The following is a 27,891-nucleotide window of genomic DNA, read 5'->3' as shown; positions in this document are numbered from 1 at the left end:
TATTTTGATTAGAGGCTTCACTTCCTTCATCGGTAAAAAGGAATTAATAAAAGATTTGGTTGTGAGAGTAAGATCACATCCATTATGCCATTTGATCCTTGTAATGACCTTGTTGGGTAAGGTGGGGCAGGTCTTATTATCCCCACTTTACAGATGACAAAACTAAGGTTCACAGAAGCTGAATAAATTTACTCAAGACCATGCAACTAATAAGTGGCATATCTGCAGTTGGAACCCAGGTGTTCCTTCTAGTTAAGTGTTCTTTTCATTTTACCACACTGCCTTCCTAAAGCAGTTTGACAAGAACGGTCAAAAAAATGGAATGGAGTGCCTCAAGAGAAAGGAAGTTTCCAATCCCTTGGTAATACTTAGGTAGAATTGGGATGGCATTTATAAGAATTGTTGTACAGATGGCATTCCTACTTAGGTAAGGTTGTACTGTATTTTTGGACCAGGTCTATGATTTCATTGATTGTGCTAAATCTACCTTGAAGACCTGTGATCATTTAAAGGTGACTCTGATATACCAGCATCCAGCTCTAAGAGCCTATGATTCTGAACTTGAAGTGCTGTACATATGTGGGATGTTGTCATTAGTGATGATAACGATGACAACTATGATCTTGGATTGACAGATGTGGCTGAGGAGCCAGGGTCACGGAAACAGAACTCAGAGAATGAGTCAAGCCGGACAAAGAGACAGAAGCTACAAAACCCAAGGAGAAGGTAACTGAGAAGCCCCACACCACCTCCCCTCAAATGTCTCAGAGTTGACCTTCTCGGCCCCCCGTGTGTCCTCTTTGGAAGGAATTTTCTTGCTTCCATGACCTTCTCCCTAACGTCCTTCTGATGACCGTTTGCTTTGTGGCAGACAGATCCCAGGGTCTCAGTGGGCTACCACCTGCTGCTACTGCTGAGTTGAATGGACAGGAGCAGTGTCCACAGAAATTTGGGACCATTCTTATTCTCCCTGTTGGGAGCCTTTGGTCGATAGAGGGATATATAGCTCTGCCCAGTGAGTAAAAGCCCTCACAAACCCCCTGAGGTATATTTTTACAGAGTAGCAAGTTATCTGTTGACGGCAGTTATTCTAGTATTACCAAAGTGTGCCCAGCTGAAGGGCCTTTCAGTGGAAAGCTTGAGAGGACAGGGTGGGGTCAGTCATGGAAAGCTGCCTGGAGAAGGTAGGTTTACATAAAAGCTCTGGCCATGAATTGATGGTGAGTCCTAGGAATAGAGTTGTGGGTATAGTGACTATGCCACTGTCATGCCTTTGTGGCTAGTGACAGATTCTGCATTGTTTTGTCCAACAGACCTCCAGCCACTCCAGGTCCACGGCAGTGCAGGAAGGTGAGGCCAAGACGACAGCCCCCCTGGCCACAGACGAACAGTGACCGTGCTCAGGAGAGTGGCCAGTGCCCCATCTGTGCAGGTGAGGGGAAGCATGACAGCAACACTACCCCTTCTTCTCAGAAGAACTTTGGACTGTCCCAGGCCAAGGTTACACACCCAGCCTGACTGAGTCACTATTGCCAGCACTCCCTTGGGGTTTGGTGGAGCAGTGGTGGTCCAGTTCCTCTTTTTCCTCTCCTTCCTCCATCTTTCCTTCCCTCGCACTTTCCCATCTTATCTTCTCCTTTCTCTAATTTTCCTTTAGCCTAATCCAGTTATAGTAGAGTGGGGATCCAAGGAGGAATATTATTATTGGATGCATTAATTAAAATGCATTTAGATTTCTGAAAAAGTATTTGCAAGTACCTTCTATGTGTCAGACACCATGCTAGGTACTAAAGATACAAATACAAAAGTGAGATAGTCCCTGCGCTCAAGAAGGAAGAGGAGACAGCACAAAAGCACCTGTAAGAGAATGGTGGTCAAGAAAGAGGGTTTTGGTTTGAAGAGTCACAGGAATAATGAATGGAGCCATAAGGCACTTGATTGTCACACCTCTTCGCAGAGCAATGATGGCATTGATTTGTTTACTATTCCCAGAGCAAAGGGGGGGTGATAGTGAACACAGTTGCAAAACACATGGCAAGATGCCCAGAGTAGATGAGCTGGTTGGGATGTGAAGCATGGGGTGGGGACAGGTGTGTTTGTACTCATTCATCAGTCAGGACAGTTAACCCTCGGGCAGAGATCCACATTTGAATGGATTAAACCTCCTCTCACCCCTGAAAGTAGAGGAAAGAGGTGAGGCAAGAGTGAGGTCCATGGGTCATGTTCCAGACTGGGAAGGGGGGAGAGGGAGAGTGGATGGTTGAGGGGGATATGTGACCCTTCCACCCAAGTCCAGCCCCCCTTCTGTGTTCCACAGTAGAGCACTGATGTTGGAGTCCAAAGACCTGGGTCCAAATCCCAGCTCCAACAGTTCTTAGTCATGTGAGTAACCAAATGATTTCAGCTCTCTGAGCCATACCTGCACTGCCTCTTTAACAGGGCGGGTGAGGAAAGTGCTTGGTCAGCCTTGAAGCACTAAAGAAAATGAGAGTTTGGGTTTGTTTATTCATTCATTGAACAAACATTTTTCACACATATACTATATGCAAGGAACTTCACTGTAAGCTTGAGAGATACGAAGATAAGAGGCAAAACTGCCCTCAGAGAGGTTGCAGTTTAGTAACAGGAGAGCACAGAGAAGGATCATACAGTAAGTGAATGCAAAGTGTGCAAACTGCTTGGGAGGTAGAGAACGATGAGGAGAGATCATTGCTCATTGCCTCCCACGTTTGAAATCTTGGGGTTTTTGGACTTGTGTCATTTCCTCATCTCTCAGTGCCAATCAGTTACCAAATATGCTGATGGAACCTTCAGAACATCCTTTCAATCTCTGCTGCCTTCTCTCCATTTTCACCGTAACCACTCTAATGCAGATCTTCATCTCCACTTCCTGGGACTATTGTAACGGTCTCCTGAAATGTCTCCCCACCTCCACTCTCCCTACTTCCAGTCATCTTTCCATATGCCACAGCACATCATTCCTCTGCTCAAAAGTTCCCTATGGCATACTGAGTAAAATTCATCTGGCGTTCGGAGCCCTCCACACTGTCACCCTGGCCTTTTGGCTTTATGTCATATTACTCCTCTCTAAGCTTCCGCCAGATTGGACTTAATTCTGTGTCCCCAGATATAGCCTATATTTTCCTGTCTCCATGCCTTTGTTGACACTTCCTCAAGCCTAGAATTACCCTGCAACAACACAGGTACGTATGGTTAATTGAAATCCAAAGGGTGTAACCATTTAAAACCCAATGTACGTAGGCTGGGGGTGGGGTGGGCAGAATAGCATTTGTATATTAAAAAAAATTGACTTAAGCAGCATGAGGTGAGGAGTATTTGTGTCTCAGCAGAAACAGGAACAGAAGCAATATTGTTATCAGTATACTAGGATGACCTGGAGAGAATAGATTTTTAAAAAGAATTTGAGAAACAGGTCACAAGTCCAATATGGAAGCATGATAGAATGGGGGATGGACTTCAATTATCAGTAGATCAGCTAGAGGGCTCTCTGTCTAAAGCAGAGTAGCTCAGGATTTCTTAACTTACAGATAATTTCTGGATTCTTACCAACATGGAGGAAGTAGCTGCTGAAGTGTGAGTCATAGGCACTTTAGGAGAAAATGACCACTCCAACTTCGAATTTGAGATAGAAGAGAAGAAAGCTGGTCAGAATCTAACATGCACCATAGATTTTTGAAGAGCAGCCATTCTAGGGAGCAGAAAAAGAATTGGCAGGATCCCATGCCAAGTTAAGCCAACCAACAATTAAATAACAGGCATCACGCAGAGCACTGTGAATGCAAAGAAAGGCAAAATCAGTCCCTGTGTGTAAGGATCATATGTTTTAATAGAGGAGAGAACATGAAAATAAGTACATAATCAAGTACCTATTATATGCCAGATATTGTGGTAGGTGCTTTACAAATATCTCATTTTTATTCTCACAGCAGTCCAGAGAGGTACAAATTATATTCACACTAAGTGGAAGGTGATCTGAGAAGGGAAGGCACTAGAAGCTGGGAGGCCTAGGAATTAGAATTCTTCAGAGAAAGATAACCCGTAAAGGGTGGGAGTGTTCAAGAATGAAATTCTGAAGAAATATAAAGAAACAAAACAAAAGAAACAAAAAGAAAAAAAAAGAACAAAAAAAAATATTTCTGAGGAAGAGGAAAAGGAAGAATTGTCTAAAAAGAATTATGTGGATGCACAAGGAGCTCCCCGTCCTACTCAGATTAAAAAAAAAAAAAACTCAGAAAATGGAAACAAGGACCAGAGATGTGTGAGCCAGTACTGTAAGAGCAGTGTCACAGGCACTAAGGCTCAAGTGAGCCAAACCTAGTAAAGAAAGCCAAGGACGAGAGGGTTGTGTTGTTGGGATTTTTTAGCAACATTGTGGAAAAGGAGGCTCAGAAAAGGTGTAGGGCCATGGCATAGGGTGAATGACTATGACCAGATGAGCAGAGCTTTCCAACTCTTCATTTGCTTCTGACTTCCCCTTCCTTTCCAAGAAGAATGATCTGTGTACTACAGAGGACAGACCACATGTGACTAATAGGGAGTGGATACCCAAGATAAGGAACAAGATAGTAAGAGAACACTGGCCATCCTTGATCAATTCATGCCATGGGGCCCAGGTGAACTGTGCCCCAGGATAGTAAGAGTGTGCAGATGGGATTGTTGAACTCCTGCTGGTGATCTTTGAAGATCCTGGATCATAGGAGAGGTACCTCAGAACTGGAGGGGGACAAACATCCTGATTCTCAAAATCAGGAAGAGAGTGAAGTCTACATAGGTTGGTGAGCTTGATTTCAGTTCCTCACAAAATTCCAAAAGAATTAAATTGATGGGTTGTGAACCTCTAGGAAAGGATGCAGTAATTGCAGAGATCCAGCATCACTTCAAGAACACACCATGCCATAGTTCTCTCATTACAATTTTAACAGCATTTATTAATTACTAAGCACTTGCTATGAAGTAGGCACTGGGGTTACAAAAATAAAGTCCTCACCCCCAACTTTGAGCTCAGATTTTATCCAGGGAAATAATGTGTCCATTTGGATAAATACCAAATGTATACAAGAGTAAATTTGGAAGACAAGGTTCCACAGCTGGAAGTGAGAGCAAATCAGGAAAGGCCTCATGTAAGGGGAGTGGCACTTGAAATGAGCCTGGAAAGAAGATGGGGTTTCTACAAGGCTAAGGAGAGAGTGCATTCGAGGCCTAGGGATCAGCTGAGCACAGGCACAGAGTAGGGAAGGGGAATGTGGTGTGTAAGCAAGAGTGAGTTGGTCAATTTGACCATGCTGTAGTACCCTTGAAGGGAAAAATAAATCTAGAAATGCAGCAACCAGACTATGAAGGACTTCAGATAGCAAACAGAAGAGTGGGGTTTTTATTCTGGAGGCAGTAGGGAGCCCCTGGAGCTTTTTGAGCAGAGGATGATAAGCTCAGATTTGAGCTGTGTCCTGAAGGAAATGGACCCTTTGGCGTGTATGGGGTATAGGGTAAAGAGGGGAGAGACTTAAAGCATTGATACCACTTAGGAGCCTATAAAAATAATGTAGAAGAGAGGTGATAAGGACCTGCACCAGGGTGGTTGTGATGTTAATATACAGAACTGGGGAGATTCGAGAGAGAGATTATGGAGATAGAATCAACAAGATTTAACAACAGAGTCAGGAATACAGGGTGACCCCAAGATCAGAGGAATGCCGTAGATGTGGTTTACCTAGATTTCATTGAGGCATTTGACAAAGTCTCTCTTGCAATTCTTTACTTATCTCAAAGTGGAATGTAGGACCCCACCCACCTCTTCTTCAGGGGGGTCTCCAAGAAAAGGTCCAATGGCTAGTGTTGAAGACAGGTAGAAGGGCATCTTATTCAGGCCTGTGTTGGATTGTGTGGGCTCCGAGGGCCTCTCCAACTCTTTAGATGTTGTGAAATGTCACTGAAGCTTTCCTGCATCCTTTGAGTTGATCATGACATTTCCCCCTTGAATCTCATGTACCGGTTTGTACTTCACTAACACATTTAACATATATTCACTCAGCATGTCCCCCAAACCCACCCCTCTTCGAAAATTTCAATATTTCTGTTGAAAATAACACCATTCTTCTAATATTTTCTGTTAATACCCTCAGCATTATTCTCAACCCAGGTATCCAAACAATTGTCTAGTCTTGCCATTTCTACCCCTTCTACATCACTCCCATTCAGTCCCTTCTTTCTGCTCACACCCTCAGATCACCCCAACCTCAGTTCAATTAATCACCTGTTGCCTAGAATTTTGCAATGGCCTCCCTATTTTAAGCCTCTCCACCAATCTCTCACCCTGTTGCCAAAGTGATTTTTCACTCCTTAGTAAACTCCAGTGGCGTTCTTTTCCCTCTGGGATAAACCATAAACTCTTCCATATGGCTTTTAAAGATCTTCACAGCTTGGCCCTAGGCTATCTCTCTGGCTTCTTCATGCATCCTTCTCTTTCCCACTTTCTGTTGTTCCCAAATAGCCTTCTCAGAGCCAGTGTCTTTGCGTGGGCTCTCCTCTAAGTGCTCCTTCCTCACTTCTGCTTTACCAAGTCCCCTCTTTTCCTTTAAGGCTCTTCCCAAGCCTTCCCTAGCCTAAATGGTGGTTCTTTCTTTTCCCAGCTACCTGGTATTTGACTCCCTCGTATTTATTCTGCCCATGCTCGCATATGTACATGAGCTCGTCCCTGATAAAATGGAAGTTCTTTGAGGGATGCCCTTGTTTCAGATTTTGTATTTGTATTCCCAGCACTTAGCACAGTGCCTGGCACGTAGTAGGCTACTAATAAATGTTTGTCGATTGGTTGCCAATTGCAGTTTCCTCTTTATGAGTTTTATCCCTCAAAGGATCAGAACTCTACTGTTCCTGGTCCTCCAGCAGATGGCTCTGTTTGTTGATTGATCAAGGAATGCTTCACAGAGGCAGTATGGTAAAATGGAAGTATATTTGCTTTAGACTTGGCATCTGTTAGCTATGTGGTCATGGCAAATCCCGTAAGCTTCATCGGTAAAATGGAAGTAATAATAGCATTCTCACAAGACGGTTGTGAGGCTCAAATGAGATGAATTATATAAAATGCTCCGCAAACCTTGAAGGGCTGTTATCATCATGGTGTAAATGGCATTTGAGCTAGGCCACGAAGGATGGGGGTGCAGGTTCTACAGGCAGAGATGAAGAGGGAGGGCAGGTTGTTTTGTCTGCTTGCTTTGTGCCCGAGGCTCTTTGCTAGGGGATGTGTAAGAGAGAGGCAGGTCTGACTAATGTGCAGTGAATGGCTGTAATCCAGTCCAGTTCAGGAAGGGATGATACATATTTATAGTGTTCAGGTCATCTAGGAAAGGAAAAGTGCTTTGAGTCTGGGCTTAGTGTTAGAAGGTTTCTTAGTGGAGAGGAGATTTCTGGAGCGGTGAGAATGGGTCAGCATATAATTACTGAGCACTTGCTGTATGTGAGTGAAGGTCCACGTTGGCCCAGGTTGTGTGAGTCAGGAGCAGGAAAAGAGGCAGCCTTTGTGCCTGGGGAGATGATACAGCTGTGTTAGCTGGAGGGCACGGCCAGGCAGGATGGGGTGTGCATCTCTGATTCAGACGCCCAACAGCTAGGTTGGCTTTTTCCAGAAGTAGCTATCTTTGCTAAGGAGCCTCTCTCACTCTGTGGACTTTAGCCTAGTGCAGGTTTCATAAAGGACTCAGGCCAGTTTTGTTCACTCCTCCACCCTTCTGTCTCTTACTTTCCTCTTCCCCAGGGTCCTTCAGCTTTGAGGTCCTTCCCCTCCATGCTGCCACCTGTGGAGAGAGCACCCCACCTCACCCAGCTTCACCTTCCTCATCCTCGTCTTCCATCTCCTCTTCGTCCCCATCTCGGACTCCACCCTCACTGCACTCCGAGTCCTCTCTGGAGAGCACACTACTCCCCGCCTGGGTGCAATGCCCCATCTGCCAGTGCCAGTTCGCAGCAAGGGAGGTGGCGTGGCATGCCAGCAGGTGTGGGGAACCTCCTGAGATTCCCTGGATGGGCCTGGACTAGACCTTCATGCCCCACATGCTTTGACTTCTTCACACAGCCATCTTGCTAGATTCCAGGAATGTGGAGGTACAAGCTACAAGATAAGGCCCGAGAGGACTTGTAGCCCTTCTCCCCACCCCCACCTTTATTTTTCTGATGGTTGTGGAAGAGCCTGAAATGGCAGAATTCAGGAGCCTGTGGGATTGCTGATAACACTGGGCTCAGCTTCATTACTATTCCAGGTTGCCATGACAGCTGTTGCCAGGGCCCTCAGCTCCCTGCCGACAGTCCTGCCCCTCTCCCAGGGAAGTCAGTTTAGACTAATGGATAAACAGACCTGGGCTGTGGTGTTCTGCTTGGTGCCCCTCCCTCCTGGTGGCACAAAAGAACCTCAGCCTTGTTCCAAATGTATCCAAGTAGCAACTAAGGCCCAGTGGAGCCAAAGAATGATTGTGTGATCCAGAAGAACCTGTCCTGGGATGTTAACCCTGTTTTCCCTATGTCACAAGGAAGTAGGCAAACAGCGAAGATGCTTTTTATGTAAAAACTTCATGTTTAACTCCAGGTCCTCTGGTGAGCTCAAAAGTCAGAACAATCGGAGATGCCACTTAATTAATGGTGAAACCCTGCTGGGTCTCAGTTTGCTCATTTATAACTAAGGGATTGTTATCTACACACCTCAGTATTTCAGGGTTTTTGCAGGTACCCTGAAAGTTTTGCCATCATCTAAAAACTGACTTGTAAGCAATGAGACAGTAATCTTCATGAAGTATTAGAGGAAGACTTCTTGGAGAAAGTTTCTCCCTCTTACCCCCGAAGACCTGATGGGACCAGTGGCTGAAGCGGGTGATGGGCCAGAAAGGACTGTGAGGAGTGAAGAGCCCACCAGGCGGGGAAGGATCAAGGGCTGATGCAGTGGGGAGATGCTTAGGTAGGGGAGCAGGACTGCTCCCCAAGGAAAGGTCCCTCCCCTCCTCCGGTCCCCTACAGAGAGATGACTGGCTGGAGCATCAAGCGGCACTGATGCATCCAGGAAGGCCTGGAGGAGGAAGTCACATTCTTGGAGGAACAGCTGCATGCTGAAGCAAGTACAGAAGAGAGTGACCAAGACGGAGAGGCCTGGGAACCATACCATATGGGGACTGGTTAAAGGCAGAACTAGGACCAATGTTAGGAAGCTGCAGAGAAACAGAATTCAGTTTAATAAAAGGAAAAACATTTTGCAAATGGCATTGTTTTCCAAAACTGAAAAGGACTTTTTGAAGGTATTGCATTGCCCATTACCAGAGGTTTTCACATAGAAGTTGAATGACCATTTGGGGGATCCTTTAGAATGGGTTCTCGTTTGGGTACACGATGACTACACCACCCCTGAGGTCCCTTTCAGTTCTGAAGTTCTGTGATTCTAAGCCGGCGAGGGTATGCGAGGAAAGGGTGTGCCGAGAGAACCCAGCTAAGCTTCCTCCCATCCTGCTGCTCTTCCACAGTTAAGGTGACAGGGTCTGCCCCCCACTCCACCCCAAACGTGCTGTGATACATGTGTTTACTCTCCAGGTCCCTGAGGGGCAAAGCTGGGCAGAGGATGGGGAGCAGCTGGTCCTGGCAGGGGGCAGGGCCCAGCCTAGGGCGGGGTCTGGGTGCATAAGAGAGTTGGGCATCCCAAAGGGAGCAAACAGAACAAGAAGACTAGGAGGGCATAGCCATGGATTCTTTCACGGTAAGGACCTTCACCACTGCCCCCTCCCCTGCCTTCACTGATGGTCTCATTAAATCTCAGCATGGCAGCTGCTCTCCCAAAAAGAACCTGCATTCAGCTACTAGACCAGCACTGAGAATTTTTTGGTTGGGGGAGAGTAGAGACCCCTTCATTTTTTCAACTTAGGGTTGGAGGCAGTAAGAGAATTCAAGGACAAGAGGGGATATAGACCTAGTGAGTGTTGGGGTCCTGTCTGGGGGAAGGTGTTATTGGAGGGTTTAGAAAAAGCCCCAGGGGAGCCGTCTCCAGAAGCCCTGGGCTACTGTGTACCCAGTGTACTGTGTTCATTTCAGCTTCAGGGAGGGGGCCCTAGACAGAAGGGCTCCAGTGATTCATTGGAGGGGGGGTAGCAGCTGGCAAGAAACAACCAGGTGGGGGCAGGGAGTAGGGTCCCCACTATTTCAACCTGTAGTTGCTTATGCGTAGATCAGGGTCGGGTACAGAGATCATGTCTAGCCTAGCCTCATTCAGGGGCTGGTGCCAGGATTTTAATTTTAGCAGTAGAGGGGACCTTGGAGATCAGAGCTTTGGAAGTCAGGAGTCCAGGCTCCCAGCCCCTTGTATCAAATAGCCATCAAGGAAAGGAAGAGGTAGGCAGTCTTGCCAATCCTTGTTCATGGAACCCTTCTACAATTTAGCTTATCTCCTCTGTTTGCCCATGAGGCCCTAAGCTAGGTTAGGTTGAGTGAGGTACAAAGGTGCATAGAGCGGGACATGGTGGTACACACCTGTAATCCCTGTTACCAAGGAGCCTGAGGCTGGTGGATCTTAAGCTTAGGAGTTCTGAGTTGCCATAGGCTATGCTGATTGGGTGCTCCCACTCCACTAAGTTTGGCATCAATGTTGTGAGCCCTCAGGTTGCCTAAGTCTAGGTCAGAAATAGCAGGTCAAACTTGCTATCTAGATCAGAATGGGCTTAGAGGCTCCTGTGTATGGCCCCTGCACTTCCAGCCTAGTTAAGATAAGGAAACCTGGTTTTCATAAAATAATCATTTTTTTTAAACCACCAAAGGTGAATAGAGACATCTGACCCCTGACCGACCTCAGATCCTTTACAAAATAAAACACAAGAAATCTCATTTAGGGCTCCTTGTATTACTGCTTAGAGGGTGAATGGGAAAAGGCAAGGATGGCTTAGGTTGGGGTGGGGGAGGATTGGAGAGACGGGAGTTTGGGAGGGGGTAGTATAGTACGAGTGGTAGAAAGTGATCTTGAGTCACTAGGGGGAGACAAGTGGAGTAATCACTAAGGGCAGGAAAGAAAAAGATCATTAGCGTGGAAAAGAGCATCTGAGGTTAAAGGATTGTAGGGAAAAAGAGTTGGGTTGAGGGCTCCTTGGTGCAGAGATTAAGAGAATCAGGTCAGAATTCTTGGCATCTCCTTCCCTCTAGCCCCAGCCCAACTGGAATGAGATCGTGAACCGGAAACTCCGTTTTCCTCCCCCCCTGCTTGGTGCCATCCAGGAGGGTCGGCTGGGCTTGGTGCAGCAGCTGCTAGAATCCGCAGGGACGGAGGCAAGTGGGGGTGGGGGTGGAGGTACTGGGGGACCACAACGTCAGCTGGAGGAGGCCGAGGACCGCTCTTGGAGAGAGGCACTGAATCTGGCCATCCGGCTGGGCCACGAAACCATCACTGATGTTTTGCTGGCCCAGGTCAAGTTTGACTTCCGGCAAATCCATGAGGCTCTCCTGGTGGCAGTGGACACAAACCAGCCCGTAGTGGTGCGCCGCCTGCTGTCCAGGCTGGAGCGTGAGAAAGGCCGCAAGGTGGACACCAAGTCCTTCTCTCTGGCCTTCTTTGACTCGTCCATTGATGGGTCTCGTTTTGCTCCTGGTGTTACACCGCTCACGCTGGCCTGTCAGAAGGACCTGTATGAGATTGCCCAGCTCCTCATGAGTCAGGGCCATGCTATTGCCCGTCCCCACCCCATCTCCTGTTCTTGTTTGGAGTGTAGCAACGCCCGCCGCTATGACCTGCTCAAGTTCTCCCTCTCCCGAATTAACACCTATCGGGGCATTGCTAGCCGTGCCCACCTCTCCCTGGCCAGTGAGGATGCCATGCTGGCTGCCTTCCAGCTCAGCCGAGAGCTCAGGCGTTTGGCCCGCAAGGAGCCAGAGTTCAAGGTTGGTCTCTCACACCCCAGAGGTAGTCAGAACCTTATGCTGGGTGTTCTAAGTGGGAGGGAAATGATTGGCCCCTGCCTTCAGGGAGCATCTGATCTAAGGGGGGAAGAGAGTCCCATCTCTCAGATTCTCTAGTCTTCAATAGGAGTGAGTGGACACTGCCCCTGCCCTGGGTTAGCTCCTGGTCTGAGTAGGAAGATGGCCCTGCATATTGGGGAGCTTATATCATTTGGGAGATGAGACATGAAATATACAACATAAGCACTGATTAAAGACCAAAATGGGTGCAGGCTCTAAGGGTTCATAGTAGGGAGAGAGCAATATAGGGTGGAGTAATTGGGGAAGACTTCATGGAAGAGAGATTTGAACTTCAATTTGGCTAATCAGAAGAGGAAAGAGTTATTTCAGACCAAAGGCACAGAGATCAAAATGTGGGGGTGGGGAGGGGGAGGAGGATGGAAGGACGATTTTTTGAAACCAGGCCTGGCGGGAAGAAAGGTTAAGAAGAGGGGGATGTGGTCGGGAAGAGAGGCTCCAGGGAAAACAATGAGTAGAAGCTTCAAGGAGGAAGAATTGGGTTCCACACAAGGAGGCAGGGCAGTAGGTTCCTAATCACTGGAAGGCTTTGAGTGGAAGCTGGAAAACCACATGTCAGGCATAAGATAGAGGGGGCTCCTTTTCAGGTATAGAATGAACGAGATGGATTCTGAGGTTGCCCCGGCTCTGAGATTCTGTGGCTCAGTGAATTGATCTGGTCTTCACCACAGCCTTGTGTAGGCAAGGCAAGGGTGATAATCCTCATTTTGAAGAGAGGGTAATTGAGGCCCAGAGATGGGATACTAGAGTCCTAGTATAGCGCTCTGTGCTGTAACACACACACACACACACACACACACACATATAACATACATACTATATATTAAAAGTATATAGGCATAATATCATGTATGTGTATTATATAGGGAGTCCCAAATTAAGCTATTAAAGTTTATTAAATTATTAAAGCTTAAAACTGTTGGGACACCCCATATACATATAATATACTATGATATATAATATAGAATATCTGAAATAATAGATGCATGTATGTTGTATATAAATAGTAATTGTGTATCTTACAAAGGAGTCTTCTGTTGCCAGGATAGGGGAGTACATGTGTATTTGTATCTACACACACACACACACACACACACACACATATGCACACATGTCTCATTCTCCCAGTGGTTAGCACAGTACCTAGTTGCATATAGTAGGCACTTAATAAATGCTTATTGATTGATTCTTCCATTTGACAGCCCTTCAAATACATAGATATCTATATAGAAAATGCTTCTCTTTACATTGCTATCCCTACCTAAAACTCCTCCCTCCCTCCTGACAGTAGAATCCTCCATTGAAAGACTGAGGTAGGGACAGCTAGGTGGCACAGTGGATAGAGCTCCTGCCTTGAAGTCAGGAGGACATGAGTTCAAATCCAGCCTGAGACACTTGACACTGACTAGCTGTGTGACTCCGGGCAAGTCACTTAACCCTGATTGCCTCACCAAAAAGAAAAAAAAAAAAGATAGATAGAATTCAACAAACTGACACATCCAACCATGTTTGGCAGCCTATTTCTCACTCCATACCTGTAATTCATCGCATCTCTAAGGAGACAAGGGAGGTATGTATCATCCTTATTCCTCTGGAGTAAAAATTAGTCCACACTCTTTGAGCTACACCACAAACACTATCACATCACAAGACTCTAAACCAGAGCCCCTAGCTTCCACTGATTAAACAGATTGTGAGGCATTTAACTTTCCAGTGTTCACTAACACCAGCCATGCCCTTCATCTGGAAGAAGGGCCTTGGGTTATACAAGACCATGGCTGTCTTTAGAGGTTTTCTTCCTTCAAAGAAGCTCCAACTTCTAGGAAGGAACCAAGACTCAACCCTCTGCTCCTTTAATAAGCTACTATGTCATCAACATCACACAAAATCACAGACAGGCCCTCCTGAATTTGAAGGACCTTTAGGGGGCTTCTAGACTGACCCATACCTGAAGAAGAATCTTCTACAATATTGCTGACAAGGGACAATCCAGCTTTTAAAGGCATCCAGTGATGTTCCCCATCACTCTTTCCTGAGACTGGCTGTTGTGTTTTTGGATGGTTGGTTTTAGAAAGCTTTTCTTTATGCAGAGATAAATTCTTCCAGTGGGTGACATCACCTCCTTGTTCCTGGTTCCTTTGGGGCTAAGCAATGCACATCTAATTCTTCCAATGCTTAGCTCAGTGTCTGGCACATAGTAGGCACTTAATGTTTATTGATTGATTGTTCCACTTGATGTTTGAAAATAGTTGTATTCCACTTGAGTCATCTTCACCATAAACATGTCCGTTGCTTCCACCCAATACTGTCCATGAAGATCATTAGGGACAGGATCTCCATGGCCCCAAAGTGCTTGAAGAAAAGTGTTTCCTCATGCCCCAGATAGCCTGCCTCCTTGGCTGGGAGCCCTAGTCACAGGCGACAGAAGGTGAGGCTAGAGATAGTATAAAGTTCAGGCAGAGGTGACCCAGGTTGAGGGCAGAGGGATCAAGGGGCTAAGGCAGAGAAGACATAGGGTTGGGATAGAGATAACCTCGGGTTAAAGCAGAGACATTTCAGGGTTTGTGCAGCAATTGAACAGACAGACTTAAGGTTGATGTGGTCCTGGGGTACCTAAACTGGAATGGTACCCACTCTCCCATCTCATAGCCCGAATACATTGCCCTGGAGCAGCTGAGCCAAGACTATGGATTTGAGCTGCTTGGAATGTGCCGCAACCAGAGTGAGGTCACTGCCGTACTCAATGACCTGGGCGAAGACAGTGAAACTGAGGCTGAGGGCCTGGGCCAGGCCTTTGAGGAGGGAATCCCCAACCTTGCCCGCCTGCGTCTAGCCGTCAACTACAACCAAAAGCGGGTCAGATTCTGTTCCCCTTGCCCTCATTCTTCTGTCTACCTCACTCTACCCAGTTTGAGACCCTGGCTTGAGCCTGGGGCTAGCCCCTACATCATCAAGACTGGCCTTGGACCCCAGCCCGGACCCTAACCCCTTCCCCTAGCAGCAGCCTCCAGCATCCTCCTGTCTATCCCTTGGAACCTAGCACAGGCACCCACAACCCTACCATGTTCTGGTCCCCTGGTCTAGCCCTCATACTTGGCCTCCCCTTTGCCTTCCTTGTTCCTAGTTTCCCCTCACCTGCCTAGCCCCAGTTCCCTCTCCCTATGCCTAAAACACCTGAACCTAGGTTCAGCTTAATCTGTGGCCCCTTTCCTCCCATCCCAATCTTCCTCACTCCAAATCCCAGTCCCAGCTCCTATCTCTCTCACTTTCCCTCAACACCCATTGATGCTTTCCCTCTGCTCCCTGCCCTATGCCTGATCCCCCTATATGAATCCACTACCCCCAGAATTTCCAGTCTAGGCCTAGTAGCTTTCCTCCACATCCATTATCTCCTGTCCTTTTTCCTTTGTCCTTTTCACCTAGTCTCTTAATCTCCCAGACACCCTTCCCAAGTCCTCATTCCTGATGCCTTCTCCAGATTTCCAGGCCCAGTCCTAGTCATAGAACACCATTCTGTTGGCTCCCTCACTAGTCAGTCGCCTCACCTGAACTGCCTAAAAAACCCTGAGAGAACTCCACTCTGCATTCCTCAGTGATGAGCAAACTTGCACCAGCCAATCCCTCCCCCATCCCAGTGATTCTGAATTCCAGGCTGTCATTATTCAAATTCATTTCCCCACCCTCCACCATCTGCTCCCTTATTTCATCCACCTCAACCCAAGTATGCCAATGTCCCATTTCAAGGCCACCTTCCCTTCCCACTGTGCTCTTCTGGAGTGCCTACTTCATATGTGACAAGCTTGCTTGCATTTTCCTTCCCTACTCCTTCCATCCTCTGGCTCCTGATGACACAGTTTTCTTGGCCATCCTTTCCAGCACTGGCTGCACTTTCACCCCCCAACCACTGGTTGAGGTGGAGGAGTTGGAATATTCATTGCTCCACGTTGCTACTTCCAAGCTCTCTATATTTTTATTTTATTTTATTTTTTTGGTGAGGCAATCAGAATTAAGTGACTTGCCCACAGTCACACAGCTAGTAAGTGTCAAGTGTCTGAGGCTGGATTTGAACTCAGGTCCTCCTGACTCCAAGGTCTGTGCCACCTAGCTGCCTCCCCAAGCTCTCCATACCACCATCACTCAGTAACCTTTCTTCTTTAATGATTCACTTAATTTATATCTCTCACTCAATCAAAATTCTGTTAGCTGTTGTCTACTGACTTCTAAGGCCCTCTCTTCTTTCCTCAATGAGTTCAGTGCCTGGCTGATCCCTCCTCCCCAACTCCTGCCCTCATACTAGGGAACACAACATATATATTGATACTCCCTCAAACAAGTCCTCTACTTAATCGTTTCCCATGACCTACTCCTTCACCCTGCCTCAGCTACACAGAGCTGGTCATACATACTTCTGTTTTTGCCACCTCCCATAAGTGTTCCACTTCGAGGTTCATAAATTTTGGAATTCTCTTATCGGATCACAATCTCTTATCCTTCCACTTCTCTCTCTGCCTTGCAACCCCAAACCCTTCTTACTTCTCAGTGTGACCACCAATTCCTCCAGCACTCAGTTCTTTCCCAGCACTGGCTACATTCTTCCTTCCCTATCTTGACCCCATTAATGAACCAGTTCAACTGTACACTATCCTCTTCTTTCCAGTCCATTGCCCCTTTATCCCATCACCTATCTAGCCCTGTCAAGCCTCAGCCTTGGATTACTACCCCCGTCTGCTGCCTTTGCTCCTACTAACATACTGATGAATGAAGAAGCTGTATTGGATCCTCTATAAATCTGTTATGTAATATCAACTGGGCCCTCACTGCCACAAAGGAATCCTTTTACACTTCTCTATTCGACTTACTGTCCCATTCATCACAGCTCTTTATCCCAAACCTTTCCATTTCTCCTCAAATCTCCCATATCTTCCTCTCCCTCCACACTCTCAGCTGAGAGCTTTGCTCCATATTTCACTGAGAAAATTCTAACCATTTCCTGAGAGCCCTCTCTTTTCCCTCCCTCCTCATCTTACAAGAGCTGGATGCTTTCTGCCATTATCCCCTCCTACACCCCTGTCTTACATGGAGAGGTGGCCCTTTTCCTTGCCAAGGCCAATGTCTCTACATACACAAGTCATCCCACTCCATTCAGTCTTCTCCAGCAGATTCCCCCCTTTATCATTCTCATTCTCTCAGTTATCTTCAATCTTTCCCTTCCTGTTGGCTGGTTCCTTAATTCCTACAAAAATACTCGTGTCCCACCCCATCCTCAAAAGACCCTCCCTTGTCCCTGATAGCTATCATCCTACTTTCTTCCATTTTGTGGCTGAACTCTTGGAGAGGGCCATTTATAATTAGTGCCTCCTCTTCCTTTACTCTCCCTCTCTTCTTAACTGTCTATAGTTTGGCTTCTGATCTTGTCATTTAGTCAAAACTGTTTGTTATCTGCAAAGTTACTAATGATCTCTAAATTGACAAGTCTAATGGCCTCTTCTCAATCTTCATCCCTCTTGACTTCTCTGCAGGCTTTGACACTGATGATCAACTCTTTAATCACCTTCACCTTCTTCCCTTTAGATTTTCATGACACCACTCTCTCTTGTTCTCCTCCTATTTACCTGACTACTCCTTCTCAATCTCCTTTACTGGATCTTTGTCCAAATCATGCCCACTAACCTGGGGTGTCTCCCAAGGATCTGTCCTGGGCTTTCTTCTCCCACTACACTATTTATCTTGGTTATCTCATCAGCTATAACGGATTCAAGTATCGTCTCTACACAAATGATTCTGAGATCTAATTCCCAGCCCTAACCTCTCTACTGACCTCCAATCTCATGTTCCAACCACCTATTGGACATCTCCAATTGAATATTCCATATAAATCTTAAATTCAGTATGACCAAAGCTAAACTCATTATCTTTTTCTCTAAACCCTCCCTTCTTCTGAACTTCCCTATTACAGTTGAGGGTACCATGATCCTTCTAATCACCCAGGCTTGCAATCTAAGTACTATCTAAGGACCTCCCATATCCAATTTGTTTCCAAGCCTTGTAATTTCTACCTTTGAAACATCTGTCATATGTATCTCATTCTCTCCTCTAACACTGCCACCACCCTGGTGCTGTCTCTCATCACCTCACACCTGAACTATTACAATAACTTTCCACTGTTGTAATCTCCCTGCTACAAGTGTCTCCTCACTCCAGTCCTTCCTCCACTCTTGTCAAATTGATCTTCCTAAGGAACAAGTCTGACCATGTCACCCCTTATTCAATAACTCCAGTGTCTTCTTTTCACCTCCAAGATCAAATACAAAATCCTCTGTTTGGCATTCAAAGCCCATCATAACTTGGCACTCTCCCACCTTTCCAGTCACTTTATACCTTACTCACCCCAGGTAATTGGTGATACAGTGACACTGGCCTCCTTGCTTTTCCTCGAACAAAGTAATCCATCTCCCAAGTCCAAGCATTTTCACTGGTTGTCTCCCATACTTGGAAACACTCTCCATCTTCCTCTCTACCTCTTGGCTTCCTTCAAATTCCAACTAAAATCCCACCTTCTATAAAAAGTCTTTCCTGATCCCCTTTAATGTAGGGCATTCCTTTTGTTGATGACTTACCAGTAATCCTGCATATAGCTAGTTTGTACATAGTTTGCATTTTGTCTCTCCCCTACCTCCTCCCCTTAGACTGTGAGCTCTTTAAAATCATAAGGAACTGTCTTTTGCCTTTCTTGGTATCCTCAGTGCTTAGCACAATGCCTAGCACATAGTAGGCTCTTAATAAATGCTTATTGATGGGGCAGCTAGGTAGAGCTCTGGCCTTGGAGTCAAGAGGACCTGAGTTCAAATCCGGCCTCAGACACTTGACACTTACTGTGTGCCTCTGGGCAAGTCACTTAACCCTGATTACCTCACCAAAAAAAAAAGTGCATATTGATTGATTAAAGCTCAAAATGATAAGATTTGAAGCTAGAATAGATATAATTTAATTTAATTTTAATTTTTAATTGACACTTTTTGTTTTTATATTACATTCGTTTCCAAATAGATCTCTTTCTTCCTCTCCCTACTCACTGAGTCTTCTCTTATAAGAAAGGAAGAAAAACAGTTCAGCAAAATCAAGCAATTCATTCAGTTTTGTCTGATAGTAAACATAATATTCAACACCCATAGTCCCCCACCTCTGTGATGAATGGAGGAAGAAGCATTTTCTCGCCTTCTCGGGGTCATTTCTGGTCATCAAACAATATTCAGTTTTGTTGTTTTATTGTTCCTTCTGTTTGCATTGTTATAGTCACTGTGTATATTATTTTCCTGATCCTGCTTATTTCTGTCTGCATCAATTCACATAGATCTTCTTAAACTTTTCTGAACTCTTCATATTTATTTTACCACAGTTTTAAGCCCCTCATTTTGAAGATGAGAAAGCTGAGTTCCAAAGACATTAAGCATCTCAAGTCTCAGCCTAGCCCTTCTGCTGTTACTGACCCCACTTAAGTTTGGACCCCACCAGCTCATCAGCCTCAGGCCTTCTTCCTCTATCCCAAGTCTTTCCATCCCATTAACAACACCCTAAGCCATAGTCCCTGGGCTTCTCTGACCTCTTACCTTCCTCCCCTTCAGGCCACTTGAGGTTTGGAGTCAAAGGACAGCCTCAGGGAGGAGGAGAGGGTAGGGTTATAGTGGAGATGACCCTAGCCATCTTCTTACTCTCCTATTTCTGCTCAGTTTGTAGCCCACCCCATCTGCCAGCAGGTCCTTTCCTCCATCTGGTGTGGAAACCTAGCTGGCTGGAGGGGCAGTACCACGATCTGGAAGCTGTTTGTCTCCTTCATCATCTTCCTCACCATGCCCTTCCTCTGCCTGGGCTATTGGCTGGCACCCAAGTCAAGGGTAGGTGCCATTTATCCCTCCCCTTATCCTCCATTCTTTCTCTCCTCTCTCAGGGTAGAAGCTGTTCCATGTAAGTCAGTTTAAGAAGGGGTCATAGGGTCATAGACCTAAGGCTAAAAACAGACCTTAGAAGTCATCTGGTCAACCCCCCCCCCCCATTTTACACATGAGAAAACCGAGGCCCAGGGAGACTAATTTATTTGGCCAAGGTCACATTAAGTGACTGGCCTAGGATTTGAACTCAGGTCCTGTGACTCTAAGTTCAGTGCTCTTTCCACTGGTCCACTGGTACATGTGCTGTACCTAGCACATGGTAGAGGCCTAACAGATGATGGATATCTGAAATAAATGATGGAGATAATCTGGGCCAGTCTGGGGAATGGGATGGGTAGAGGTGTGTTACTTGGGTCCTAGCTTTCAAAAGGGGAAATTCTACCACAAAACTTCAAGTCTTTGCCTAGGGATTTTTACCCCTTAAAAGGTAAATCCCCTCAGAGAGGAATCTTATTGAAATCTATTATCAGTCATCTCTACCTCAGTGTGAAGAGTTATCTTTTCCTTTTCTAAGAGCCGGATCATAGAGCAAAGGGAGGAAAGAGCAGGAAGGCCCTTAAGTGCTTACAATGGTCCAGGCACCATGCTAGATGCTGGGGATTCAAAGAAGGCAAAAGACAATCTTTACTCTCCAAGCTCCCACTCTGAAGGACACAGAACAGAAGGCCAGTAGAACTGAAGACAAACTTCACCAGCTTCAGAGTTTGGCTGAGAATAAGATCTGGAGCTGGGGCCTTTCAGCACGCTATAAGCTCAATACTGCTGAGCTAGATAGTGAAGTTCATGGCTGGGCCTATAGTAGGGAAGACCTAAGTTTAAATCCAGCTTTCAAACACTTACTAGCTGTGTGACCATGGCCAAGTCAGTTCACCTCTGCCTCAGTTTCCTCAACTGTAAAATGGGAATAATACTGGCACATAACTTGTAGGGTTGTGAGGACCAAATGAAATGATATTTGTAAAGTGCTTAGCACAGTGCCTGGCACATAGTAGGTGCTATATAAATGCTAGTTATTATTATCATGGTTATCATTATTATTATTATAGACAGCAGTATAACGATGCAGCCAAAACAAACTTATGCCACGTTGGGCTGCATGGTAGTAGGAGGTATGCTTGAAGAAACTGTTGATATTTAGGCTTGGTAGGAAGACAGGATAATTATGTTTAAGTATTTGAAGGGCTGTCCTGTGAAAGAGGGATTGGACTTACTCTGCTTGACCTCAGAGGAGAAATGTGTGTGTGGGGGGAGGGGGTGCAGGGAAAGTTGTACAGAGGACATATTTAGATTTGATAGAAGGAAAACATGATTAAAGTAATCCCAAAGTGGAATGAGCTACCTGGTGGTGGTGGACTTCACTAGAGTTCTTTAGTGGAAGGTTGGACGACCATTTGTTAATGATGTTTTAGAGGGGATTCCTATATAAAGACAGATTAAATGGTCGCTGAGGTCCCTTCCAACTCTGAGGGTAGGTGATTAAAACAATAACAAAGAAACAGAGATGGGGGAAAACTCATGGAGATGAACTGATTTACCAAGGTCACATAGATAAGAAATGTCAGGAGTAGGACTTGAACGCAGATCTTCTGATTCCAAGTCTAATTTACTGTACTGGGTGGGTGAGTGGATTGATCTGGGTTAGGATAAGTTAGGTTCAGTTGAGTTGAGTTGGGATGAAATGAGTTGAGTTGGGATGAGTTAAGTTGAATTGGGTTGCATTGGATTGGTTTGGGTTGAGTTAGGTTTAGTTGGGTTGGGTGGGGTTGAGGTGGGTCAAATTGAGTTGAGTTGGGATGGGTTGAGTTGGGATCAGATGGATTGAATTGGGTTGGGTTGGAAGAGGTTGAGTTGGGTTGGGTTGGATTGGGTAGAGTTATGTTAGATTGGGTTGAGTTGGGTGAGACTGAGTTGAGTTGGGTTGGTTTCTGTGACATATTCTTAAGTCTACAGGAGATCACTGTTGTCTGGTACAGTTAAAGAAAGAAGTCTGGAGGAGATAAGAGAGATCAGTTGCTGGATTCAGAACCCTCACAGTTACTCCTCTCCCTACAGCTGGGTCGTCTGCTGAAGATCCCAGTGCTCAAATTTCTTCTACACTCAGCCTCCTACCTATGGTTCCTCATCTTTCTGCTGGGAGAGTCACTGGTCATGGAGACTCAGCTGGGCACCTTCAAGGGTCGAAGCCAGAGTGTCTGGGAAAACTCGCTGCACATGATCTGGGTTGCAGGTATGGAGTTCGGTTGGAGGGGGGCAGATGACCTCCCTGGCTGGGGATGCCTCACCCCTTGTGGGTCACAATGTCACTCATTCTGCCCCAAGATGGCCTTGATGAGACTGAAGACCATGATCATGGTTCCCCTGAATCTTGTTCTCTAGGCCAAGCAAACTCAACCTTGGAACCTCAGCATTCCTCAATCCCTTTCATTTACCCTATACCTTTAAAAGAATTTCCTAGGATTTAGACCTGGAAATCTTAATTTAGTTCATCTAGTTCATCCCACTTATTTTATAGATGTGGAAACTAAAGCCCAGAAAAGTGAAGTGACTTACCCAAGGTCACACAGGTAGTAAGTAGCAAAGTTGGCATTCAAACCAGAGTCCTCCAACTCCAGTGCTCTATCCACTAATTCACCTTTCTGAGTCCCGGAGGCAATCCTCTCATGGTAGCAGATGAAGTGAGGCAGCATTTTGTAGTGAATGGAAAGAGCATCAGAGGACTTTTGAGTCTTGGTTCTGGCATTTCAATTAAACAATCAACATTTATTATTAAACACCTACCAGGATGCAAAGATAAAACTGAAACAATCCCTGTCATTAAAGAACTTATAGTTTCATGGAGGGGGATATTGGGGGTGGTTACTACATGTACATATATAATTACATACAAAATATTTACACAGTAAAAACAAGGTAATTCTAGAAGTATCTTGAAGCTGCAGAGGTATAGCAGTCAAGAAAGGCCTCATGTAAGAGGTCAAATCAAGTCAAGTCAAGTCCACAAGCATTTATTAAATGCTTATAGGCAGGCACTGTGCTAAGCATTCAGGATACAAAGAAAGGCAAAAACACAGTGCCTGCTATCAAGGAGGTCACATTCTAATGCAAACAACTATGTACATACAAGATTATATAGCCATACCTCTATCTATATAGAAAATTGGAGGTAATCTTAGAGGGAAGGAAGGCCTTAGCAGTGGGGGGAGCTGGGGAAGGCCTCTTTCAGAAGCTGGAGATGGTCATTGTGACCACAGGCAAGTTCTTTTCTATCTCTGGACTTTTGTGCCCCCCTCTGTAAGTGGGGTTGGAGCAGGATAAAGAATCTCTAAGGTCTCTTCCAAATCAAAAAGTCTCAAATTCCATGAGGGTGGCCAGCCGTGGGAGGTGGTTCCACCTTAGGGAAAGACCCGGGCCGATGCTGAGCTCTCCCTACTCTGACCTCTGGCCACAGGCTTCCTGTGGTTCGAATGTAAGGAGGTGTGGATTGAGGGCCTGCGAAGCTACTTCTTGGACTGGTGGAACTTCCTGGACGTGGTCATCCTGTCCCTGTACCTGGCTTCCTTTGCCCTCCGAGTGCTCCTGGCAGTGTTAGCCTGGCTGCACTGCCAGGATGCTCCAGATGGTGCTGCCTGTCACTACTTCACCACAGCTGGTGAGTGCCATGCCCTGAAGTCATTAATCCCTTTGTTCCAGGACCCCAACTTCTTGACTCCCAGGCTCCCAATTCCCACCCTGTCATTCCCCAGATCCCCAATTCCTTCACCCTGTGATCTTTAAGCCCTCCAAAGCTTGCAGTCTTACTATGTCCCCACCCTGTGAAGTAAAATTTTATTTTATTTTCTCAATAAACAAAATTTATTTTCTCTCCCTCCCACCTTCCCCTTCTTTGAAAAAAAAAAGAAAAAAGAAAACCATTGTAACAAATATGCACAGTCAAGCAAGTATCATGGTGATGTCTAAGATGCTTTCCACCAGGCCTCTCCCACCATCTTGTTCCTGGATTTCCTCATAGAATTTTAATTTCTTGACAATGGTGCTCTGACTCTTCCCCTGGCCCACAGTGCATCTACCTGGGGAGTCCCAGTCCTCCAAGGTCTCCATAGACTCATGATGCCCTTGAACAGTAATCTCTAGGCCTCCCTAGCTTAGTGACACCCCATCCTATGATCTCTACCCCCTAAATCTACCCCAGTTTCACAATGTGATGTGCTGCCACCACCTGATGCTCAAGCCTCTTCAAAGCTCTTTGGCCCTTCATGCCTTTACCCTCTCAACTCTAAATATCCTCAGCCGGAAAATAATAATAATAATTAATAATAATAATAATAATAACTGACATTTCTGTAGCTTTGAGGCTAAAGTACTTTATATCCATTATTTCATTTGATCCTGGGAGGTAGAAATTATTATTGTCCCCCATTTTAAAGATGAGGAGACTAAAACTTAGGGAGAATAAGTTATTTGCTCATAACTAGTAAATGCTCATGAGGCAAGGTTTGAACTCAAGCCTCTCTGATTTCTAATCCAGTGAGGGAATCTGATAGGCTAACCTTAAAGATCGTCTCATATTAGCAGCTAGGTGACCCAATGGATGGAGAGCAAGACCTGGAGTTGGTAAGACCTGAATTCAAGTCTGGCCTCAGCCACTTACCAACTGTGTAACCTTGGATAAGCCACTTCACCTCTGACTGCCTTGGTTTCCTCATGTGTAAAATGAGGATAATAATAGTACCTACCTCCCAGGATTGTTGTGAGGATAAGATGATATAATATATGTAAAGCTCTATTATGAGGGTAGTAAGATAAAGTCAATAAAAATAGGATGAGGTCAGTAAAACAAAATGTTAAGGCAATGTAAGGGGTTAGTGAGAGAAGGAAAAGGAAATTGAGTGTGGCTGACAGGTGAAGAAGGGAGTAACCGTTCTAGCGTTCAAAGCACCCAAAAGTAGTCTGCCAGACAGTTCTACAGGGAAGGCCCTAGCAAAGAACCTGTGATACAGGTGGGTTAATCCACCACCCCTCATAGAGTCAGAGAATGTTGCTCTAATCCCTAGAGTGGTGTTTGGGAGTCCTTCCCACCTGCTACCCATTTCACATCTCCTCTTGAGCAGAGCGCAGCAAATGGCGCACAGAAGACCCCCAGTTTGTGGCTGAAGTCCTGTTTGCCATCACCAGCATGCTCAGCTTCACCCGCCTGGCCTACATCCTGCCTGCCCACGAGTCACTGGGCACCCTGCAGATCTCCATTGGCAAGATGATTGATGATATGATCCGGTGAGGACAGCCTCTCTCTCAGTTCCCTGGTCTCCTCAGGACCATGCTGGGTGGGGTCAGGGAGAAGAAGGGGGGAATAACTTTCCATTCATTTACCCCTGACCTGCCTCCCCATCAGTTCTCTTTTTTTTTTTCTTTTTGGTGAGGCAATGGGGGTTAAGTGACTTGCCCAGAGTCACACAGCTAGTAAGTGTCAAGTATCTGAGACTGGATTTAAACTCAGGTCCTCCTGACTCTAAGGCTGGAGCTCTATCCACTGCATCACCTAGCTGCCCCCATCAGCTCTCTTCTGTGCATGGAAGAGCAGAACCCTTACTCAAACCATAATCTGAAACCTGGCCTCAATCCATTTCTTGACCTTAATAGTGACCTTGACTTCATCCTAAAAATAATGGAATCCCTGAATCTCTGAGTTGGCAGGAACTTCAGAAGGCATTAAGTCCAGTCCATACCTGAGCAGGAAGATGAACTTTGGAATTTCCTGTTCCATCTTAACCTTTACATGGCCTTAACACTGCTCCTGACCTATCCTATCACCCTAATTTAGAGGTTCTTAACCTGCAGTCCATGGGCCCCAGGGAGTCTATGATATATGATAGGAAAAAAATTACATCTTTATTTTTACTAACCAATCATGGAAATTGAATATTTCCTTCAATTACTTAAAACCCTTATTCTGAGAAGAGCCCATAGACTTCAGTAGACAGCCAAAGGGGTCCCTGACACAAACAAGGTTAAGAAGATCTATCCTAATTCTAACTTAACCCTTCTTCTGGCAAGGGATCTGTGAGATACCTGATGTTGACCCTGAGCCATCCCAATTCTATCCTCACCCCTACCCAGAAACTACTCTTTCCTGAACCCTCATCCCCTGCCACCCAATCCTCCTGAAAGTGACCCTTAATTGAGTCCTCTCCCAATTCTATCCTAACCCTTGACTTCATTATGGCTCACCCTCAGCCTTAACCTAATTCTAACTCTTCATTTATTCTGAACCTCCCTCTGACCAGAACCCCAACCCTTAATCCATTCCAATCATCATCTTGAACCTAACCCTGACCTTTGCCCCTCACCCCAATTCTATCCTAACTTATCTTGACACTAAATTGAAGCTGCAATTGAGTATTCTTACTTAACCAACATTCTTCCTACTTCAGTCCCTCCTGGTATGCCTCTTCTCCCAGAGACTCAAGCCAATGTTGGGGGATTGGGGCAGAGACAGGGGGAGAGGACAGGAAAAGGTAGCCAAGGGCCCTCCTTGACCAAAGCCTGATTTCCCTTAGAGTCTCACCCTTCCTCACTCTTCCTATAGGTTCATGTTCATCCTTATGATCATCCTGACGGCCTTTCTTTGTGGCCTCAACAACATCTATGTGCCCTACCAGGAGACAGAGAGGCTGGGCAAGTATGTGGGCTGGGGGCTGGGGAAGGAGATGGGATGTGGGGATGGGGTAGGAAATGTCTAGAGATGAGGGCATAACCTAGGAAAGGGGGCTGGCGTCCGAGAGTCTTGCTAGGAGAAAGGTCAGGGACCAAGTTGGGAGAAGTGCCAGGTAGGAGGTAGAGAAAGGGCTGGGGAAGGTATGTGACCAGTTCAACAAGCAGGACTAGCTCATGACCTTGGTCAAATCACTTTAATCTCTTTGTGCCTCAGTTTCTTCATTTGTAAAGTGAAGAAATTGGACTTTATTCCTCTCAAAGATCCCTTCCAGCTCTAAATCTTTGTGATATTTATGACCAATCAAAGTCTATAGCTACCTGGGAAATGTGATTAGGGCACAAGGAAGACTCCCATTCCCTCTAACCCAAGCCTAAACCCTTCCTTCATCTGTTTATTGGTGCCTGACTTTCTCTGAGGGCCATAGGCTTGTTCTCTATTAACACCCAGAGGGAGCGAGCCGATGCATTCATTCACCTTCAGGGTGAGGGAGGATGCCTCTTAGGACCTCTTAGGAGAACCCTGGACATTGGTGAGGTAGGACAGAGCTTAGGTCAAACCCTGGACCTCGGACTTCATTGGTCTGATGTCACCTTCCCTGGAAGTACCAGCTTCTCTTCTTGTTATCTTAGGGACCTTAGGATTTTTACCTTCTGCTACTACCTCCATCTGATCCCCTTGAGCCCGGCTGTTCCTTGGGCCACGAAATCTGCCACCTCAGATTCCTTCATGCTTCTGTGATGCCATTGCTTCCTAGGTGCGTTTCCTAACACCCACTTCCCTCTTTCCTTGTCTCCATCCACTCTGAACCACGAGTGTACTTTTAAAGGGCCTATTCAGAATCACAATCAGGAGATCACAGAATCTGAGAGTTGAAGGTACCCCAGTAGGCATCTAATCCAACCCATGTGTGAAGGGAATCCCACTATAACATGCCCTATTGGTGGCCATCCAGATTCTGCTTGAAGACCTTCAACCACCTCCTAAGGCAGCCCCTTCGATTTGGGGACAGCTTGAATCATTAGGGGCTTTTTTTTTTCTGATGTTAGGCTTAGATTTGCCTTTTTTCAACTTAGACCCATTGTGCTTGATTCTTCCTTCTGGAGACAAAGAGCAAGCCTAAACTTTCCTCCATATGACAGTCCTTTAAGTACTTGGAGGCAGCTATCATGTCACACACACACACACACACACACACACACACACACACACACACACACACACACACAC

General features: G+C 45.9%; 1 protein-coding gene across 1 annotated transcript in view; it reads left to right on the top strand.

The window, feature by feature from the left end:
* LOC114046051 (short transient receptor potential channel 2-like) overlaps positions 1-27,891 on the top strand; it is a 50,281-nt gene that overhangs the window by 12,950 nt on the left and 9,440 nt on the right. Inside the window, exons 8-17 of the mRNA XM_027866265.1 lie at positions 636-726; positions 1,314-1,432; positions 7,772-8,049; positions 11,179-11,910; positions 14,656-14,862; positions 19,734-19,898; positions 22,005-22,179; positions 23,401-23,601; positions 25,061-25,223; positions 26,536-26,628. Of these exons, the coding sequence (XP_027722066.1) occupies positions 636-726; positions 1,314-1,432; positions 7,772-8,049; positions 11,179-11,910; positions 14,656-14,862; positions 19,734-19,898; positions 22,005-22,179; positions 23,401-23,601; positions 25,061-25,223; positions 26,536-26,628 (2,224 nt within the window). The remainder of the gene's footprint in view (positions 1-635; positions 727-1,313; positions 1,433-7,771; positions 8,050-11,178; positions 11,911-14,655; positions 14,863-19,733; positions 19,899-22,004; positions 22,180-23,400; positions 23,602-25,060; positions 25,224-26,535; positions 26,629-27,891) is intronic.

Source organism: Vombatus ursinus, unplaced genomic scaffold (genome assembly GCF_900497805.2).
Source record: "Vombatus ursinus unplaced genomic scaffold, bare-nosed wombat genome assembly UNPS02014780.1, whole genome shotgun sequence".
Lineage (NCBI taxonomy): Eukaryota > Metazoa > Chordata > Mammalia > Diprotodontia > Vombatidae > Vombatus > Vombatus ursinus.
The sequence above is the reverse complement of the archived record's forward strand: the minus strand, read 5'-3'. Positions and strand labels throughout refer to the sequence as shown.